A 15,072-nucleotide genomic window follows, 5' to 3' on the forward strand; every position below is an offset into this window, starting at 1 on the left:
GTAATTCCATAGAGCAAATTATCAAGCCCATTATCGCCGTTTTAGCGGCAGTTTTCTGCCGCTAAAACTGTGATAATTGTATCGCCTGTCTTGATAATATATGCCCCAAGATTTTGATATATTTTGCAGTTTCAACACTGATTTTATTTAGTCCCTGCTTATTTCACTAAATCTGTGATGATGTATTCACAATAAAAGAATTACTTGTAAGTAATGCAAGTGCATGGTAAAAAGATGTTAAAGAGGAAGAACAATGTTAAAGGAACAAAGGGATAAGAGGGTTCCCCTCTAAATAGCAACTTCAAAAAACGTAATCTCAGAGATTAATCTCAGAATTCTAAAGAAAAATGACTCAAAATTATTTTCAAAATAGTCAAAAGAACAATAATCAGACAGAAGTGATTAACATCTGTAAGTGATTGACGAACTAAAAAATGGCAGATGGAACAATTTCTAGACATAGTTGTTGTCACCGCCATGTCCTTGAAAGCGCTGTAAGGGAAGGTTTTAAGTTCCTTATTGTCCATGAACTTGGAAGGCAGTGTTCATGAGCATGGTGATATCCCTTCTCTATAATGTGTGGCTGCTGTGTTCTCGGCTAGAATCGCCGGAGGATTTTGCTGACTTCCACCTGATGGATGCAGGACTTCATCACCTTCAGGGCTTCCCATCGATGTTTGCTCCTCCTGCACCAAGAAAAGGCACAAATATAAGACTTACTGAAATAGATGGCTTGAGGTTTTGGCCTTAGAGATTTGTTAAACATGCCTAAAAAGAGTGCTTTCAACAAGGACAGCTGTAAGGCAGAAATGTCAGATGTTTTGCTGGGTTATGGTCAATAATTGTATTCGGTGTTCCATGCAGCATACGCGCCTGTCTCAAAGTAAAAAAAATAAATCCTCCAGGGGTACAAAAACATTGTACCTTCAGCACGTGGTGCCATCTGGTGATATAGCCATGTTAGCTGCTTCTTCATTAATAAACAGAGTAGGCTTGCCTCAAAATGTATTTCCTCCTTACTTAAGCTATAGATCCTCAGTTTAAGGTCAAGTCATCCTGCCATATGTAAAGGAAAATTATGTCAGGGTTGAACTACTGTCAGTTCAGCTCCTTATTATAGATTGGGTGATTTTAGGCAATCTAATCTGTTTAAGCCTCATTCAAATGTGCCATATTTTGATGGGTCTGTAAAATGTGCCTTTTGCTTCAATTCTTTAAAAACAAGTTATCCAAGAACTATTTGCTTTAGAAGAGGTATACTACTCCCTCGCATCACATGTTGGAATTCAACACCGTTCTAGCACAATGTGAATACAGTGTTTTACCTGGTTATTTGAAGACAACAAAATATGTCTAAATAAATATAGTAAGCATTGATTGTATTGACATTGTTATTTGTAACACTGTATGTAGAAAGAGATTATTATGCAAAACAACAGGTTTGTCAATTTAGATTCTCCAACAGGATTTTATAAAATACTCCAATAAAATTACCCTATGGCAATTATTTTCATCTCAAAGTAAAATATCTGTTAGCACTTGGTACATGATGCCACAAGCACTTATGTTATTACTTAAGGATGATACCGAAACTTGACATTTTATCCTAGTTACCTTTTGTTTTTCACCGCACACTTTATCTGCAAAAATACAATATGATACAGTAGGTTAGTGGTGTGAATTGACATTGGCGACAATATTATTCGACAATTTTAAGCCATGTTTATTCACTACCATCTAAACGTCCATCATGGAACTTGTGCAAAACTTTCAGACACCCACCTGCTTTTCTCCGGTATGTTTTATTTTTTACATTTATTTTGAAGTAAGTGGGCAACATTTACAAATTTTCAATTTATAAAATGACAAACTTTTTATCCAGGCCAAATATTTTTCACTGAAAAAAAGAAATCACCATGAACATCATTAGACATATTTTACATTTTGCAGTTCATGAAATGCTAAATTACATACTTTCAAATAAATAATTACTCAAAAAAACTATGAAGAAAGAAGAAATGAGCATACGTCTTCAAAAATCAAGTTTAGAGGCATTTGTAGATTACCCCTCACCCCCCCAAAAAAGTGCCATTTTCACCTATTTGGCATTAAACTACATCTGCAATTAGTCTATTTGCAGAATTTCTGCTCCTTCAAAAGATATTTTGTTGATTCTTTCTTTCCACAGCTGAAAGAATCTTTGCAAATATATGTGTTGTGTATTTTAACACATTTTCAGGAAGTATGGGGTTTGAGAATCTCGCTATATTCAGCAATATATAACCTTTACAACAGTCTTGGTCTGTGTGTTATGAAATTAATAACTTTTAATTAACAATACACAGCATTGGTGATGAACAAGGAAAGAAAAAGAGTAAGATAACTGTCATACCAAAAATGACAATAGAAAATGGCAATTAAGATATATCCTGAAATGCGTATGAATTAATGAGTCAATGCAGAAACAACGACATATTTAGTCCAGAACGCACTGATCAAAGAGGTGCTAGGTTTGGAATTCTATAGTTTGTTTTACAGCATTTGCTGTTAGAGAAAATCAATGTATAGAGTTGTGGTGATCTGCAAATAACCTGAATGCCCCAGTTAAATATCCTGAAGTTGTAATTGCAAGGAGTTTTGTAAAAGGTATGCCTGCAAAACAAATGCTCGTCTTTCAAACATTTATGTTTTAGAAACGTTCAGTTCTTAAGTAAGTTTAAAGAAGACTTTACATATTTATTGTTTATTTTGATAAAGCTTTTAACCAATACCTTTTTCATGCATGATCGATCAACATAATATGACAATCAAACTAAGGGGTCTATTAGGATGGCAGACGGATGGCCGCCGCCGGGCCGGCAGTAGCAACCGCCAGACCGGCGGCAGACATCCGCCCGGGATCGCAGCCTGGGAAACCGCTGGTCCCATTAGCATTGTGGTGACGACCGCAGCAGTGAGATTTTCCGCCCGCCACTTTTCTGCCGGTAGCAGTCCGCACGCCAGCCTAGTGTCCGGAACTGGACTGCCACAATGGTAATGGTACTGGTGCAGGGCCAGGCGCCACCGGCATGATTAAGATGTCAGCGGTAGCCAACCTTTCCGCGGCGGTGGGACCGCCATGGAATGGCATGCAGAGAATGTTTCTGGGGGCTCATTGCGGGCCCTCCATGTGTTGGGGGGTGTGGGTGCACTGGAGGGGTACCCATGGAACCCCCCCTACATGTCCCTGTACCAGGTGGCAGGCACTGTGCAGTGCCTGCCACACAGTGCAGGGACATGCAGGACATGCTTTTTTGGCCATCGCGCGGTGCTGCTGGCAGCAGCAACTGCTGCAAGGTTAAATGCTGTGTAGTGGTTTTCCCGCGATCCTAGCCGGTGGTGTCTTCCCGCTACCATGGCGGTCTGAGTGATTTTCCGACCATCATCCTTATAAACCCCTTAGATTGTTAGAAACATTACACATGTGTCAGAGTATAGTTGTGACAGAAGTACGATGACAAGGAAATGTGAACAAATCAGGCCAGAGAAAGTCCAGAAAAGGAATAAGACACATTTGTCACACAAAAGTAATTTGCAGTTGGGAGCTGGCTCAGCAAAGCAAAACCATCAATAAGAGTAGGTAAAGAGCCTTTTTTCATGTACTTTGGACATACACTCTTTGATGGATTTGTAGATTGGGGCAGAGTATTTGTGATGCATTCTGGGATTGTGTTTTTAGAACAGGCATGTAAAGTTAGAATTTGATGGTAGATAAGTAATCCCTGGCCCATACTGTGTGCCTGATCGTCTTAATTGTTTACAAATTACTCCTTCCTGGTTTCCACTTTTTCTTTTTCTTCGACAGTTATGTTGGCTTCCGTGGATTCATTAGCTGTTTTCATTCCCAGCACTTGGTTGTTTTACACACTTACTACCCTCTATAACCTTTGCAAAAAATATATTTTTGTGTTATTCCAGTGCCACATGCTTTCTAATATCAAATAATTACCTCTCACTGGAAAACTGAGAATGAAGTATTTTATACCATATGTTTTCCCTTCTGGAACTGATTGTATTGCATTCCCAAATTGCTCACTCTTTTCCATCAATCTATTTACAAATAAAAAAATCTTGAGTCACTTCTTGTATGAACTGTGGTACAAGCAATGGTTTATTCCAGTTGCGTTCCTCTGGACTGGCACCACTCTGTCTTAGTCCTTTTCGAAATCTGTTCTCTAGCGAGTGCTCCATATGAGATATAAATACTTGCTGGTGTTATTGCTCTCGGGGTTCAGGGTAATGCTAAACTGTGATCAAAATATGAATCTGAATGTCTGAATTAATCAGTAAATAAATGCTCCAAACTGCAAAAGAGCAGAAGTATTTGCAATCCTTAGCCACTTACAGCTACAGAGAACATCCCTAGTTGATCACATCTTTTGTAACGGTAAGGGTTAAGACTAATGCCTTATCTACTCTGATGTCCATGGAACACTATACACAGCAAGCAATACTTACATGATTTGAAGATCACACATACAATAAGTACAAACACTGCAAGAATTCCGGCTTTTATCAGGCATTCTGATGGAAACCGGTGCCTTTGACCTGCAGAAGTAGAAAGGATAAAAATAAGACATTGAGTCAAAGCCATTTCCAGCACAGCTGTTTGAGCCATAAGCCCAAATTAATTTGACAGACTCACATCCCCAGTGTGACTTTAGGGGATGAAGAAGTTTGGTTCTAGATGGCTTCTTGACATTGTGGTCTGTATCATCCATCATTGTCAATAATCCCTACTCCTCTGGTCTATTGATTTCTCCTGAATTGTTCATGTTGGACTAGGCCCTTTTTGCATGGTTACCCCATGTTTAAGTCTTCCTTTGCTGAACCCATTTTTGTTGGGTTTTAGGACTCTTGGCACTTTATCCCTGCTAACCAGTGGTAACTTGCTTACTCTTTCCCTTGAAAACATTGTAAAATTGGCCTACACCGATTCAGACATTTATTTTACTAGTAAAGTTCCTAGTATATGACACTACATGTGCCCAGGGCCTGTAAATTAAATGCTACCAGCGGGCTGCAGCACTCATTGTGCCACCCACAAAATAGCTCTGCAAAACATGTTTCAGGCCTGCCACTGCAGCCTGTAGTGCAGTTTAAACTGTCATTTTGACTTGGCAAACCATAACTTTTCCTTTTAATACCTATAAGTCACCCTTAAAAAGGGTCCCACGAGACTCTGAGCACAGAGTGCATTGTTTTCCAAAAGTAGACCATGTGTGTTTACATTTTTTATGTCTTGAATAAGCCTGGGTGGAGTTCGTGGGGAACTCCGCGAAGTGCAAAAAAACTCCATATTAATGGCACAGTCCTAAGATGGTTCACATCTTACCTTCAAAATCGCATGCAACAATTAAAAATCAACAACTGTCTCTCAAAGCCTACATTAGTTCCTCATGGTATACCACAAGGCTCAATTCTCTCTGCGTCCCTTTTCAATCTCTTCATAGAACTCCTTACTGTTATCCAGAACCAAGCAATGGTCAAATATCACCTGAAGACACCCAACTCTTCTACAAAATTAAATCACTCAGTGACATCCTACATCTGAACACCACATTAATCAAGATACAAACTTGGCTTAACATCAACCACTTAAAGTTGAACTTCAACAAAACTGAACTACTACTTTTCTCCCCTAAAAATAACCCTCTAACAATGGAAGATTGTCTCAAGAATCTGGATGCCCTAAACTGTTCTCTCACACTTCCCAACTCCATAAAGAAGACCTTGGATATCACCCAGACAAAAACCTGTCAATCAAGGACAACATAAAAAACTCATCCAAAGTAGTGCTTTACACACAAAAAACACCTCAAGAAAATCAAACTGTGTTGTGTCCTATGTAGATAGACACCAGGAGCCGGGATGTATATTTAAGTCTTCTTTATTAAGTCTTCAATTCAGGTTACATCACTCTTGACTCCAGACAGCCTAGTGCGGTACCAGCTCCACCAGGAGTAGCCTGCCCAGCTGCTCAGCCCATCTCTAACTGCCACATTCATCCCACTCAGTCACCCAGGCATTCCACGCATCACAGGCACACCAACATACTAAGACCAAGTCACACTCTGGCTGAGCAGCTAGAGGCAGCAGGGCTATAGTACATGTTATACTAGTAAATAGGATATAACATAATCCCTTTTTCTTTAAACAAGAGCAAAAAGGAAACTAGAGAACTAAGCCCAATTCGATTAATATAACAAATCTCAAAGATACAGCTGATGGACAAAGCATCAAAGAAAATAGAACCATAAAAACAGGAAAAATCAATAATAGTACAAATCTCTAGTATGCACCAATGAAAACAAAACATCACAAGAGAAAGAACCATTATGTAAAGGAAGGATAGTTAAGATAAATACAATTGAATAGCAATATTCCCCATCCCCCTTAAAAAGATATTTTTAAACATTTTGAAGCATAAGCGACAGCAAAACAATGCAATATCACAAAACATAGCATTCTGCAAAAAATACTGTGATGTATGACTACTATAGCGCAAAGAGTAAAATACCCTGCAACACAAATGCCCAAAAGCATGGCATATAATAGCGCTAAAGGTAAACTACCCAGCGACTCCAATCCCAAGAGTAGGGGAAACTAAAATAAATAGGTCGTCACCCATAGAACACCCATGAAGGGCTGTACTATTGAACTGCGCGCGACTGTAACAGGGATAATAACCCACAACCAACCCCGATAAAGGTTAACCTAGAAACCTGTGAATGGGAGATAAGCCATGCCCCAAACCCTTAGTAGAGGCTACCTACCCCCTCGTAGGAGTAACAAACAGTCAAACGTAATGGGTAATTAGACCATATCCATCCCACGTGAAAGGGAACAATGTGATGACCACCCACAGGAAATAAAGGAAAACCCATTCTCAGACAAACTTTAACCTGTGGCATCACAACATCAAATGTACTGAAAATGAAGATTACACTAACTTACCTAAGTGAAAAGTACTCTATAGCATTAGACACAGCACACTAGAGGAAGTTACAACATAATGTTGAAAAGCAACACTGTTAACATTTACAATGGTAAGAATGCAAGACTTTTGTCATAAATAATATTCGATGTTCTTTTTAGCGAAGAAAACAAGAAAAAAAACAAAAAATTCAGACTCAAAATAGATGAAGTAACAAGCTAGATATGCGGCTCAGAATACTCATAGTCAGCCAGGGTAGGATAGCACACACCGCAACCTATGACAATATGTGCTAATTGATGTCACTGCCAATCTCTGGCAACATGGGTCACCATCAAAAACGCTGCAGAAAAACTTAACTGTCGTGGCTAAAACATGTGGCCAAACGGAAATAGTGAAAATAGTCATCCTACCTCTGACATACATGAAACAGAGGATTTCGAAGGAGACGATTCAACGATGTAGAATCGAAGACTCTCCGGATTGACCTTGGTCCTCATATCGACCAACAAAACTTTACAGGAAGATGCACGAGTGCCGCCAACATTCTAAGACCAAGTCACACTCTGGCTGAGCAGCTAGAGGCAGCAGGGCTAGAGTACATGTTATACTAGTAAATAAGATATAACAAACCGTTCACTCCCTCTGATAACTTTGAGACGGTGGGGCAATCTCTAGTTCTTATAAAACTGGATTATGGCAACGCCATCTTCACAGGTACTCTGAAAAGACCAGTTCTCAACTTGGCTGCCCGGCTCCTAACAGGTTTTAAACGGTTCTAGCTCATCTCACCAGCCCGCAAGAACCTCAATTAGGCTTCCCATCGAAGGGAGACGCATCTACAAGACCGCCCGCATCATCCACAAATTCCTCCATACACAACCCTTACTGCCAAGATACCATACTTTCGAAAACAGGACTCTGTGAAGCTCTAACTCACTTCTTCTCATACCTCCCAAACTGAAAAAGAAATCCTCCCAGGCACGCTCAGTCTCTGGAAATGCACCTAGGATCTGGAACTCACTCCCTAAAGATCTCCACTGCAACCCCTCTTATTCCTGTTTCAAACGGGACTTTAAACACCTACTGGTCAACAAATACTTCAATACGCACACAAAGCGAGCTATGTTTCCAAAGCTCACACCCAAACCGACTATATATATATAAAAAAAATAAATATATATATATATATATACATATATAATATATATATATACACATGATCAATGGCTTCAGAGCTCGAAACGCGTTGTGTGTGGTGTCTCTTTGAATAAAGAAAGAACATTGCCCTGAAAACTACGAGGTCTGCGTCTCTTCCCTCACCGAAGCCGCCGTGTGTGCGGCAGTTGGAAGTGGTTCGAGTGCTCAGATGTATGTATATATATATATATATATCTATATATATATATCTATATATATATATATCCACACATCCCAATCCCGAAAGAACAGGCGGAGGCCACTTCAGGGGAAACGTTGGGATTTCTTTAATTCTTGTAAATTAATCAGCTTCGCATAATGCATTTCAGCCTGCCGGCCTTCTTCAGATGCTGCTGGGTTGCAGGAAGTACTTTTTCACCCCACCTTTAATTGAGCCAGTGTCTCTCCCATAGGCGGAAATCCGCCGGCCGTAGTCACATGATGACAACTCTACTGCAGTCTGCGCCCAAACTACAGCTCCCAGAGTGCTGTATTTCCGGGTAAGTGTTGCTGGAAAAGACTGTTGGAAAGACACAGTAGGTGTCGGAATCCTGCTGGCAAAGGCACGGGTGTGAAATAAAAAGTCCTTGTTGAGAACAGAAGATTTCCCTCGGGTCCCCTTTTGAACGTTCAAACTCAGAAGTGTGAGTGCCTGCCGAGCTGTGAGACAGAGGAGGTTGCCTCTGCCTCCTCGTTAATAACAAGCTGAGTCAACAGCAGTTCATGGCATGGCATGCAATCCCAGGTGGACCGGAGCCAAATCGATTCCTTGATACAGACAAAACTGCAAAAAGCAGCAGATGCCAGTGATGCTTCAGTCTCTTGGCAGAACGGGACCTTCCAAGCGCCTCTGGCCAGCGCGAAAATATCAACACATCCCAATCCCGAAGGAACAGGTGGAGGCCACTTCAGGGTAAACGTTGGGATTTCTTTAATTCTTGTAAATTAATCAGCTTTACATATTGCATTTCGGCCTGCCGGCATTCTTCAGATGCTGCTGGGTTGCAGGAAGTACTTTTTCACCCCACCTTTAATTGAGCCAGTGTCTCTCCCATAGGCGGAAATCCGCCGGCCGTAGTCACATGATGACAACTCTACTGCAGTCTGCGCCCAAAGTACAGCTCCCAGAGTGCTGTATTTCCGGGTAAGTGTTGCTGGAAAAGACTGTTGGAAAGACACAGTAGGTGTCGGAATCCTGCTGGCAAAGGCACGGGGTGTGAAATAAAAAGTCCTTGTGGAGAACAGAAGATTTCCCTCGGGTCCCCTTTTGAACGTTCGAACCCAGAAGTGCGAGTGCCTGCTGAGCTGTGAGACAGAGGAGGTTGCCGCTGCCTCCTCGTTAATAAGGAGCTGAGTCAACAGCAGTTCATGGCATGGCATACAATCCCAGGTGGACCGGAGCCAAATCGATTCCTCGATACAGACAAAACTGCAAAAAGCAGCAGATGCCAGTGATGCTTCAGTCTCTTGGCAGAACGGGACCTACCACGCGCCTCTGGCTAGCACGAAAATATCCACACATCCCAATCCCGAAAGAACAGGCAGAGGCCACTTCAGAGGAAACGTTGGGATTTCTTTAATTCTTGTAAATTAATCAGCTTTGCATAATGCATTTCGGCCTGCCGGCCTTCTTCAGATGCTGCTGGGTTGTAGGAAGTACTTTTTCAGCCCACCTTTAATTGAGCCAGTGTCTCTCCCATAGGCGGAAATCCGCCGGCCGTAGTCACATGATGACAACTCTACTGCAGTCTGCGCCCAAACTACAGCTCCCAGAGTGCTGTATTTCCGGGTAAGTGTTGCTGGAAAAGACTGTTGGAAAGACACAGTAGGTGTCGGAATCCTGCTGGCAAAGGCACGGGGTGTGAAATAAAAAGTCCTTGTGGAGAACAGAAGATTTCCCTCGGGTCCCCTTTTGAACGTTCAAACCCAGAAGTGCGAGTGCCTGCCGAGCTGTGAGACAGAGGAGGTTGCCTCTGCCTCCTCGTTAATAACGAGCTGAGTCAACAGCAGTTCATGGCATGGCATGCAATCCCAGGTGGACCGGAGCCAAATCGATTCCTTGATACAGACAAAACTGCAAAAAGCAGCAGATGCCAGTGATGCTTCAGTCTCTTGGCAGAACGGGACCTCCCACGCGGCTCTGGCCAGCGCGAAAATATCCACACATCCCAATCCCGAAAGAACAGGCGGAGGCCACTTCAGGGGAAACGTTGGGATTTCTTTAACTCTTGTAAATTAATCAGCTTTGCATAATGCATTTCGGCCTGCCGGCCTTCTTCAGATGCTGCTGAGTTGCAGGAAGTACTTTTTCACCCCACCTTTAATTGAGCCAGTGTCTCTCCCATAGGCGGAAATCCGCCGGCCGTAGTCACATGATGACAACTCTACTGCAGTCTGCGCCCAAACTACAGCTCCCAGAGTGCTGTATTTCCGGGTACGTGTTGCTGGAAAAGACTGTTGGAAAGACACAGTAGGTGTCGGAATCCTGCTGGCAAAGGCACGGGTGTGAAATAAAAAGTCCTTGTGGAGAACAGAAGATTTCCCTCGGGTCCCCTTTTGAACGTTCGAACCCAGAAGTGCTAGTGCCTGCCGAGCTGTGAGACAGAGGAGGTTGCCTCTGCCTCCTCGTTAATAAGGAGCTGAGTCAAAAGCAGTTCATGGCATGGCATGCAATCCCAGGTGGACCGGAGCCAAATCGATTCCTCGATACAGACAAAACTGCAAAAAGCAGCAGATGCCAGTGATGCTTCAGTCTCCTGGCAGAACGGGACCTCCCACACGGCTCTGGCCAGCGCGAAAATATCCACACATCCCAATCCCGAAAGAACATGCGGAGGCAACTTCAGGGGAAACGTTGGGATTTCTTTAATTCTTGTAAATTAATCTGCTTTGCATAATGCATTTCGGCCTGCCGGCCTTCTTCAGATGCTGCTGGGTTGTAGGAAGTACTTTTTCACCCCACCTTTAATTGAGCCAGTGTCTCTCCCATAGGCGGAAATCCGCCGACCGTAGTCACATGATGACAACTCTACTGCAGTCTGCACCCAAACTACAGCTCCCAGAGTGCTGTATTTCCGGGTAAGTGTTGCTGGAAAAGACTGTTGGAAAGACACAGTAGGTGTCGGAATCCTGCTGGCAAAGGCACGGGGTGTGAAATAAAAATTCCTTGTAGAGAACAGAAGATTTCCCTGGGGCCCCCTTTTGAACGTTCGAACCCAGAAGTGCGAGTGCCTGCCGAGCTGTGAGAGAGAGGAGGTTGTCTCGGCCTCCTCGTTAATAACGAGCTGAGTCAACAGCAGTTAATGGCATGGCATGCAATCCCAGGTGGACCGGAGCCAAATCGATTCCTCGATACAGACAAAACTGCAAAAAGCAGCAGATGCCAGTGATGCTTCAGTCTCTTGGCAGAACAGAACCTCCCACGCGCCTCTGGCCAGCGCGAAAATATCCACACATCCCAATCCCGAAAGAACAGGCGGAGGCCACTTCAGGGGAAACGTTGGGATTTCTTTAATTCTTGTAAATTAATCAGCTTTACATAATGCATTTCGGCCTGCCGGCCTTCTTCAGATGCTGCTGGGTTGCAGGAAGTACTTTTTCACCCCACCTTTAATTGAGCCAGTGTCTCTCCCATAGGCGGAAATCCGCCGACCGTAGTCACATGATGACAACTCTACTGCAGTCTGCGCCCAAACTACAGCTCCCAGAGTGCTGTATTTCCGGGTAAGTGTTGCTGGAGAAGACTGTTGGAAAGACACAGTAGGTGTCGGAATCCTGCTGGCAAAGGCACGGGTGTGAAATAAAAAGTCCTTGTTGAGAACAGAAGATTTCCCTCGGGTCCCCTTTTGAACGTTCGAACCCAGAAGTGCGAGTGCCTGCCGAGCTGTGAGACAGAGGAGGTTGCCTCTGCCTCCTCGTTAATAACGAGCTGAGTCAACAGCAGTTCATGGAATGGCATGCAATCCCAGGTGGACCGGAGCCAAATCGATTCCTCGATACAGACAAAACTGCAAAAAGCAGCAGATACCAGTGATGCTTCAGTCTCTTGGCAGAACGGGACCTCCCACGCGCCTCTAGCCAGCGTGAAAATATCCACACATCCCAATCCCGAAAGAACAGGCGGAGGCCACTTCAGGGGAAACGTTGGGATTTCTTTAATTCTTGTAAATTAATCAGCTTTGCATAATGCATTTCGGCCTGCCGGCCTTCTTCAGATGATGCTGGGTTGCAGGAAGTACTTTTTCACCCCACCTTTAATTGAGCCAGTGTCTCTCCCATAGGCGGAAATCCGCCAGCCGTAGTCACATGATGACAACTCTACTGCAGTCTGCGCCCAAACTACAGCTCCCAGAGTGCTGTATTTCCGGGTAAGTGGTGTTGCTGGAAAAGACTGTTGGAAAGACACAGTAGGTGTCGGAATCCTGCTGGCAAAGGCACGGGGTGTGAAATAAAAAGTCCTTGTGGAGAACAGAAGATTTCCCTCGGGTCCCCTTTTGAACGTTCGAACCCAGAAGTGCGAGTGCCTGCCGAGCTGTGAGACAGAGAAGGTTGCCTCTGCCTCCTCGTTAATAAGGAGCTGAGTCAACAGCAGTTCATGGCATGGCATGCAATCCCAGGTGGACCGGAGCCAAATCCATTCCTCGATACAGACAAAACTGCAAAAAGCAGCAGATGCCAGTGATGCTTCAGTCTCTTGGCAGAACGGGACCTCCCACGCGCCTCTGGCCAGCGCGAAAATATCCACACATCCCAATCCCGAAAGAACAGGCGGAGGCCACTTCAGGGGAAACGTTGGGATTTCTTTAATTCTTGTAAATTAATCAGCTTTACATAATGCATTTCGGCCTGCTGGCCTTCTTCAGATGCTGCTGGGTAGCAGGAAGTACTTTTTCACCCCACCTTTAATTGAGCCGGTGTCTCTCCCATAGGCGGAAATCCGCCGACCGTAGTCACATGATGACAACTCTACTGCAGTCTGCGCCCAAACTACAGCTCCCAGAGTGCTGTATTTCCGGGTAAGTGTTGCTGGAGAAGACTGTTGGAAAGACACAGTAGGTGTCGGAATCCTGCTGGCAAAGGCACGGGTGTGAAATAAAAAGTCCTTGTTGAGAACAGAAGATTTCCCTCGGGTCCCCTTTTGAACGTTCGAACCCAGAAGTGCGAGTGCCTGCCGAGCTGTGAGACAGAGAAGGTTGCCTCTGCCTCCTCGTTAATAACGAGCTGAGTCAACAGCAGTTCATGGAATGGCATGCAATCCCAGGTGGACCGGAGCCAAATCGATTACTCGATACAGACAAAACTGCAAAAAGCAGCAGATACCAGTGATGCTTCAGTCTCTTGGCAGAACGGGACCTCCCACGCGCCTCTAGCCAGTGTGAAAATATCCACACATCCCAATCCCGAAAGAACAGGCGGAGGCCACTTCAGGGGAAACGTTGGGATTTCTTTAATTCTTGTAAATTAATCAGCTTCGCATAATGCATTTCAGCCTGCCGGCCTTCTTCAGATGCTGCTGGGTTGCAGGAAGTACTTTTTCACCCCACCTTTAATTGAGCCAGTGTCTCTCCCATAGGCGGAAATCCGCCGGCCGTAGTCACATGATGACAACTCTACTGCAGTCTGCGCCCAAACTACAGCTCCCAGAGTGCTGTATTTCCGGGTAAGTGTTGCTGGAAAAGACTGTTGGAAAGACACAGTAGGTGTCGGAATCCTGCTGGCAAAGGCACGGGGTGTGAAATAAAAATTCCTTGTAGAGAACAGAAGATTTCCCTGGGGCCCCCTTTTGAACGTTCGAACCCAGAAGTGCGAGTGCCTGCCGAGCTGTGAGAGAGAGGAGGTTGTCTCGGCCTCCTCGTTAATAACGAGCTGAGTCAACAGCAGTTAATGGCATGGCATGCAATCCCAGGTGGACCGGAGCCAAATCGATTCCTCGATACAGACAAAACTGCAAAAAGCAGCAGATGCCAGTGATGCTTCAGTCTCTTGGCAGAACAGAACCTCCCACGCGCCTCTGGCCAGCGTGAAAATATCCACACATCCCAATCCCGAAAGAACAGGCGGAGGCCACTTCAGGGGAAACGTTGGGATTTCTTTAATTCTTGTAAATTAATCAGCTTTACATAATGCATTTCGGCCTGCCGGCCTTCTTCAGATGCTGCTGGGTTGCAGGAAGTACTTTTTCACCCCACCTTTAATTGAGCCAGTGTCTCTCCCATAGGCGGAAATCCGCCGACCGTAGTCACATGATGACAACTCTACTGCAGTCTGCGCCCAAACTACAGCTCCCAGAGTGCTGTATTTCCGGGTAAGTGTTGCTGGAGAAGACTGTTGGAAAGACACAGTAGGTGTCGGAATCCTGCTGGCAAAGGCACGGGTGTGAAATAAAAAGTCCTTGTTGAGAACAGAAGATTTCCCTCGGGTCCCCTTTTGAACGTTCGAACCCAGAAGTGCGAGTGCCTGCCGAGCTGTGAGACAGAGGAGGTTGCCTCTGCCTCCTCGTTAATAACGAGCTGAGTCAACAGCAGTTCATGGAATGGCATGCAATCCCAGGTGGACCGGAGCCAAATCGATTCCTCGATACAGACAAAACTGCAAAAAGCAGCAGATACCAGTGATGCTTCAGTCTCTTGGCAGAACGGGACCTCCCACGCGCCTCTAGCCAGCGTGAAAATATCCACACATCCCAATCCCGAAAGAACAGGCGGAGGCCACTTCAGGGGAAACGTTGGGATTTCTTTAATTCTTGTAAATTAATCAGCTTTGCGTAATGCATTTCGGCCTGCCGGCCTTCTTCAGATGATGCTGGGTTGCAGGAAGTACTTTTTCACCCCACCTTTAATTGAGCCAGTGTCTCTCCCATAGGCGGAAATCCGCCGGCCGTAGTCACATGATGACAA

At 44.4% G+C, this 15,072-nt stretch overlaps 1 protein-coding gene across 1 annotated transcript in view; it reads right to left on the bottom strand.

The window, feature by feature from the left end:
• Positions 1 to 545: 545 nt before the first annotated feature.
• The window catches only part of LOC147751004 (uncharacterized), an 82,053-nt gene continuing 67,526 nt past the window's right edge, over positions 546 to 15,072 (bottom strand). The window contains exons 3-5 of the mRNA XM_086932041.1: positions 4,498 to 4,587; positions 1,615 to 1,640; positions 546 to 686 (exon numbers count right to left, since the gene is read on the bottom strand). Of these exons, the coding sequence (XP_086788167.1) occupies positions 546 to 686; positions 1,615 to 1,640; positions 4,498 to 4,587 (257 nt within the window). The remainder of the gene's footprint in view (positions 687 to 1,614; positions 1,641 to 4,497; positions 4,588 to 15,072) is intronic.

Source organism: Lissotriton vulgaris, chromosome 1_1, assembly GCF_964263255.1.
Source record: "Lissotriton vulgaris chromosome 1_1, aLisVul1.2, whole genome shotgun sequence".
Taxonomy (NCBI): Eukaryota; Metazoa; Chordata; class Amphibia; order Caudata; family Salamandridae; genus Lissotriton; species Lissotriton vulgaris.